The sequence below is a fragment of the Orycteropus afer genome, unplaced genomic scaffold (assembly GCF_000298275.1).
Source record: "Orycteropus afer afer isolate SDZICR_OR568_19922 unplaced genomic scaffold, OryAfe1.0 scaffold00292, whole genome shotgun sequence".
NCBI classification, from domain to species: Eukaryota; Metazoa; Chordata; class Mammalia; order Tubulidentata; family Orycteropodidae; genus Orycteropus; species Orycteropus afer.
In genome coordinates, this window is record NW_006921879.1 from 3027066 (window position 1) to 3034247 (window position 7182).

At 41.5% G+C, this 7182-nt stretch overlaps 1 protein-coding gene and 1 gene segment (V, D, J or C); both read left to right on the forward strand.

Moving 5' to 3' along the window:
- Window positions 1-7182, forward strand: part of LOC103205765 (T cell receptor alpha chain MC.7.G5-like) — a 347276-nt gene that overhangs the window by 235830 nt on the left and 104264 nt on the right. The gene's annotated exons all lie outside the window — the stretch shown is intronic.
- Window positions 1-7182, forward strand: part of LOC103205764 — a 70106-nt gene that overhangs the window by 59008 nt on the left and 3916 nt on the right. The window contains 1 exon segment of the C gene segment in view: window positions 458-496. Coding sequence covers window positions 458-496 — 39 coding nt within the window.

Here is a 7182-nt window from a genome sequence, read left to right on the forward strand (position 1 = left end):
CAGAAGGCTGGCGGTTCAAACCCACCAGCCACTCCTTGGAAGGAAGGTTGGGCAATCTACTTCTGTAGTGATACTGCCTTGGCAACCCAAGGAGGGGTCACTATGAGTCGGGGCCAACTCGACGGCACACAACAACAACAACAACATTCCATGACTGACTTTCTTTACACATAATCAAACTTAGAAAATTCCATACCATTCCACATTCATGCTCTCTCCTTCAGAGCACAAACTCTGTTGGATTGTTAACATGGGCAAAAGTTTGAATTGTTATTTGACACAGGAGTCATTTTCTGCTCCTTCCTGATGGGCAGCCCTAAGACTGAGGAGAAAAGAATTTAGACCAGATGGGATAGAAAATTCCATTAAATGGAGATCATGTGACTTGACAACTGATGCCATAAAGAGAAAAGCAAAATGGTTTTCAGATTGGGTGTATCAGCTGTGAAAACTCCAGTGATGTTTGGCAAAGGAACTTATCTGGAGGTAGAACCATGTAAGTGACTTGCTTTTTCTTTTTATGACCACTGTGCTTGGCAATTAACTTTGTTAAACATGTTCCCAAGTGTGGTAGTTAAGGTCGTTGTCAGCTTGGCTGGGCCTGGTTGAGTGGCTGGGCAGCTGGTGGTAGTTATTCCCCATGATGAGACTGGCAATCATCTCCTTGGTGGGATCTACCACAAGCAGCTGAGTAGATGCTTTAGGGATGTAGTCTGCTTCCCATGTATAAGAAGCAACTTTGAGGAAGGTCTCTAGCTTATGACACGCTTGAACCCTACATGTAGCCAAGTCATTGTTCAACAGCCTGCCATGCCCTGCTGATCTTGGGACTTCTTCTGGAGTTGAACTGGTGGTCTGCTGTGTTGTTTGGTAACATTGGGACTGCGTCTTTTTACTTGTCAACCTTGGGCTTTTCAGCCTCAGCAGCCACTAGCTGTCTGAGTGAAGAAAAGCCTCCAGCTTCAGTGGGCCAGGAGCAAGAGGCAAAGCTGAAGGCCAAAGCTGAAGGGCTTTAACCCAGCCCCTAGAGCCTGGCACTTTGAACTCAGACTTCAACCCTCCAAACTATAAGAGAATAAATTCCTATTTGTTAAAGCCATCCCATTGGTGGTATATTTTCTATTAGAGCAGCACAGAGGTAACCAAAACACCAAGTTGCTAACTTGAGAAACACTTCCGCAGAAGGTCATTTAAGGAAGAGTTTGAAGAACAGGTACTATGTCTCTGATAAAGTCCAGGATGGGATGTGTACTGCGGTAGTCTTCTTGATCCACTATCCTTCCTGGAGAAGCTTTGTTGTCTGTCTTCTACCTAACTAACTTTAGTGAACCATCTATACATATGCCACTTACAGATCCAGGCCATCACCAGACCCATGTTTTTGTTAGTTTCTTTCAAGTCAATTCCAACTCATAGCAACCCCATGTTTTCAGCATAGAATTGGGCTACATAGAGTTTTCAAGGTTGTGACCTTTCAGAAGCAGATACCAGGCCTGTCTTCTGAGGTGCCTTTAGGTGGGTTTGAACTGCCAATCTTATGATTAGTCTTGAGTTCTTAACTGTTTGCACCTCCCAAGAACTCCTTGATCAGACTCATACTACAGTATATCTAGGTTGTGGACATGAGGTATGATGAGAGCAGGCCAGACAAAGAATTTAAAGACCATCTTCCAGTCTTTCTCTTGGACTAACAACCTCTGTAACTGCACTTAACTGAGCTCTAGTGATGTGAAAACTGGATGATTTCCAAGGTGCTTTCTGTCTTTAATGCAATGTGATCCTGACTCTTTTACAAGGAATGGTCCTGAATATCCTAGAGACCTATAGTTAATTAGGGTGATTCAGTAGAAGCAGCAGAAGAATTTACAATAGTATGAATATCCTGACTCAGTAAAAAGTCTATGATTGAATGAAAAAACAACTGGAACCAGAGTCAAATCTTTCCTTATTCTTCTAATAATTAGCCCTTGTGGGATCTACTGACAATTTACAGATGAATTCCTTTGAATTCTATCACCTATTACTCTGGTTCAATTAATGGAAACTGGAATTTGGAGACCTGAAAAAGAGGCCCAGCTCAGTCATTCACTATCTGTATGACTTTGGCTAAATCTCTTAACCACTCTTAGCTTCAGTTACTTCATCAGTAATGTATATTAGCAATATCCACTTCTTGGAGTTTGTTACAATAATGTTTGTTGAGATAGTATAGACACTGGTTATTTGTAATAAAGTGTTTTATACTCTGGTGGCATAGGACCTAAGGCATTTGACTGCTAACCAGAAGGCTGGTGGTTCAAACCCACCAACCACTCCTCGAAAAGAAGACTGGGCAATCTACTTCCATAGATATACTGCTTCGGAAACCCAAGGAGGGATGGCTATGAGTGGGGACTGACTCAACGTCAGTGAGTTTGGTTTTTTGGTATGATTATTATTATCCTTTGGTAAGATCCCAAATCTTTTGCATCAGTGCTCCTCACTCTAACCATCATGTCCTTCCACCTCCAGCTGAGGTACAGTCCTGTTGCAATTGATTTATTTGAGCCTTCCAGTTATGTTTCAGCTGACAATGGCCATTTGGTACTTCTCAGCAAAAGCAAAATAATCCTTTCTGCCTTTGAAAATATGACCCTGAAGTAAGGTCTGGGGGTAAGAGATGGTAGGTTGGGGAGATAATACAAAACCTAGGGACTTTCCTAAATGTCAATCAGAAAATACCAGACCTCAAACAAGCTCCTAAAATACAGTGCTTAGATATCAGAAACCCTTGCACAATTCTATGTCTCAAGCTACGATCATTCTGCTCCACCCACCCCCTTCCAAACAGATGAACTAGACGTACAGGGGGAGAAATAGGTAGCAAGGTTTTTTGTAATGATGCCTGGAGTAGTGCTCGAACAGCACAACTCTCCTTTGGAATCGGTACTCAACTCACTGTGGAACCAAGTAAGTTATGCCCTTTACTACTGCTCAGTTATGTACATTCCCTTAGGATTACTATAGCACAGCCTTAAATGAATGGAGCTTCTTGGGAAGACAGAGAGTTGTAAATGGGAAATCCATCACTATCTTTGCTGCAAATAATTATCATAAAATTTGATGGCAAATATGTTTGGTTTCTCTTAAGAAAATATTCTATGCTTGGAAACTGTTCTGAGGCTTGGTATGGGTAAGTCTTCTACAAGTATGTAAATAAAGCTCTAGGTCAGGCTTCTGGCCACCTGGTCAAGCATCTGGACCAGGGAATAGGTAAACTCTATATGAAGAAAGTCTCCTCACTATTTATGAGGGAAAAGAGTTAAGGTCATGGCTTAAGAAGAGGGAGAGTTAGAAAGAAGAAAAAATATTATGCAAGAAAGAGATAAAGATGTTCTCTCTCTCTCTCTCTCTCTCTCTCTCTCTCTCTCTCAGATGGCAAGAGGCTACTCTTGCTCTTGTCTCTTTTTCTGAGAACTTGTGCTAAGCCAACATGCCTAAGTCAGACTAAATGATATGCAGGGTCCCATCCTAGCATGGGTCTGCAGAAAGCTGTCATCTACTCATCTCACCTGTTAGCAATAAATTGGGGGCGTCAATAAGAGTTTTGGAGCCACACCTGATGTAGAAATGCAGCCACCAACTTCAGGAAAATAGAGAAGCAATAGTGCTTTCCTGGAGACACTGCCCACTGATAGCCGTGTTCAGTGCTTTAGAAATGAGGGGTCATATGCAGGTAGTTTTGGTAGCTGCCAGTAGGCAGTCACTGGAGAACAGTCCAGAGCACAATCAATAGCCTTTCAGATGCTTCTAAAGAATGCCAGATCCAATGGGGCAGGTATTTCCCTCACTTCAGGTGAAAATGATCAGATTTCAGTTGTAAATGGAGAGGAAATAAAGAAGTAGGGAAAGGTGGGTGAGAGTGGCAAGACTATCTGCCAGCCCTGAAACTGAACTGGTACTGTCAGCCTGGTCTCTGCCTCTCAGAGGATAATAACAGCTTCTGGAGTATCTTCAATTGCCTTTTGCAACCAGGGAAATAGTGAGATTTGGTGGGTTTTCTTACCTTTGAGGGGAGGGAGAATAGAGCAATGAAAAGAAGGAAGGAAAATAGAAGCTTGCTATAGTTAATTGCAGTCTGACTGATGTTTGGCAAATTGCATCTGAGCAAAAGTGCTGTGTTTCATTTTCCCTTTAAATCATTTCCACTTGAAATTCAGAATTATCTGCAGTGTTAGAATCAAATCTGTGGGGATGTGCCCTGGGGAGTCTTAGGGAAGAAGGAAAGTGATGAAACTGATGCTTAGCCTCTTGAGGGGATGCTGACCCACGCTCCCCAATGAGACTCCATTTTCTTCTCTGGTTTCTCTTCCTGCAGTGACGGAGTACAATGCAATGTTGTGAAGCTTAGGCAGGAGCAGTGGGAATTTCAAATCAAGCCACCAATTCCAAAAGTTTTGACAGAAAATAATGGCCTTATACAACCCTCATTCTCTTTTGTCAAGCTCTAGCCCTAGACTCTTGATTTTTGGTGTTGGGACAGAATAATCCATGTGATCTGTAAGTTCTGCTTCACATGATTACTATTTGTTCTTGAGGCTTGAATATGGCTCCAGATGTAGGAGAAATTTCAAAACAGAAATAAGCAGCCAAGAGCAAGCATTGGCTTCTCTGACCTGCATCCATGACATGCAGCACCAATAGGCTCCCCACAGCAACCAATTTTTTGTTCAATCCTCAAGTCCCTTCACTGGATTCAGTGAAGTAGAAAGCAGATTTGTTATTATTGTGGGACTCAGTCTGATTGATGGGGAAATTAGGTTTCTAATCAAAAAGCAGTATGTGTGACCCAAGAGAAGGGAACAAGAGTATGAGAATAGGACCTGTTTCTAAACTCTCCTCTTCTCAGCCTAACATTCATTTCAAGAAATGTCAATATTCTGTGCCCCATCTCTACCCCAAGCTATTGTGTTCTTCTTGGAGAGTCCTTCCCATAAACTCAATTTTTCTTCTTCAAGACAGCTCTCAGCCACCTGTCACCCTCTTGAGACTCGCTCAATCTCAGCCCTGTCCTTGCACCTCTCAGCTGGCAATTTCATGCTCACATCCCTATCCATCTTCAGCAGTAAAACCATTATTAGCTTCAAAGGGAACTGAGTCTTTGTGCACTAGGCCCTCTGGTCTCATCAAGGGCAGCTTTGTTTTTCTCTGAGCTCGGGGGATCTCTAGGCTGAAACATGGGGCTGGGGAGGCAGGGCACAGATGTTCTAGGCCAGGCCCCAGGGCTGCCCCAGGCTGGTTACTTATGAGGCAGTGTCACAATGTGCTCCTGGAACACCCGACAGCTGATTTTTGGAGCTGGTACCAAACTCTTCGTGGAGCCCAGTGAGTTGATTGTTTCCCTATATTTCTCAGTATAATTTGAGTCCTGGGACTGGAACTGCCATCCAGTTGACATTCTTGAGTAGGTATAACTAGGAACAAATAGGACAGAAGTGAAGTGGGTCAGAGTGAAGACTTGCTAAAATAGTTCTATAACAATTTTTATTTTCTTAAACATATATTAAAACTATTTGTTGTTGCTTGTTAGTGACTGTCAAGTTGATTCCAACTCGGGGCGACCCCATGTCTGCAGAGTCCAATTGCTCCACAGGGTTTTCAAGGCTGTGACTTTTCAGAAACAGATTGCCAGGCCTGTCTTCCAAGGTGTCTCTGGGTGGGTTTGAACTGCTAGCTCCCACTTATTTTTTAAATCTTCAGAGCAGCCAAGAAAACACAAAGAAATCTAGAAAATTACACTAAACTGGAGCATTCAGAGCAGTGGGTACAAGGGCAGGAACACCTAGGCTCAAATCCTCCAGGACGTTGCTTCCTCCTTGCACATCCCTTTGGCTAAACTGAGAAGTACGCATGCCTTGTTGAAACAAATGTCCTGCATTTTGGATGTGGTTAGCCTGGTCAGAGTAATCAGGCAGAGCAAGTTGGTATTTCAAGGTTTAAATTAGCAGAGAGTTAATTGGCAGAGAGCTTTGAAATTCTGAATGACATTTATATGTTGTTGTTAGGTGCCATGGAGGCAGTTGCAGTTCATAGCAACGCCATAGACAACAGAATGAAACAGTGCCCGGTCCTGCACCATCCTCATAATCCTCGCTATCCATAAGCCCACTGTTGCAACCACTGTGTCAATCCACCTCGTTGAGGGTCTTCCTCTTTTTCACTGACCCTGTTGCAATTGTTAGAGAACCAGAAGGACTCTATGAGAATCTAAAGACAATATGAGCTGAGGATTCCATGAGAATCTGAGTTTATAAATTAGGAAAGACTGTTCAGGAAGGGTGTATGCCCTTTTTGTATTGCTTATCAGCACCTAACCTTAGCAATGGATTGGTGTTCCAAAAAGAAAGTCTGAAAATAACAATTGCCCAAACAAATAGCACTTTGAAATGCATGTTGAAATATAATTAACAAGGGAATCAAGAGGGAAGACTGGAAATTGTTAAAAGATAAACAATTAAATTCTGAATTTAAATTTGGGACTACAATAGTGCAAAACTAACTTTTATACAACTTCAAGCTGTGGTTTATTTTAAGTCAAATATGAAATAGGCACCACTATATGTAACAACTATATTGACTGCAATCCATCTTTTACAAAGGGTTCAATTCAGTCAGAAAGCTTTATCTTTGGTTACCATGATGCCAAATAATGAATCAGATAGAATATTTTTACTTTCAAGCAATTGTTTTGAACTTATAAATATTGATTGAGAAAGGAGGTCTAAGAAAAGTGTGTTACCGACTCACTACATTACGATCTCTCTGAAATACTGACTACAGACTCAGAGCTCAATATCATAAGTGTGCATGACCTTCTTCAAACATCTGTTTTGTCAGCTATATTACATTGTTTAATTATTACAAACCAGGTCTCCACAGTCCAAAGTGATCATTGACAATTGCCTGATGAATTTAGATTTTAAAATCCCAGATGAGTGCTAATTATAGAACAAAATCAGACTAAGATTGGATCATATTCTGAAATAACCCAGGAGACAGAGTATTGTTTTTAACCGACTAGTTTCTTTTCTCTTCAACTCCTTATTCTCTTGAAAATCAACCAGAAAGTCTGAAATAACAATTGCCCAAACAAATAGCACTTTGAATGCATGTTGAAATATAATTATATTTTATAATTATATT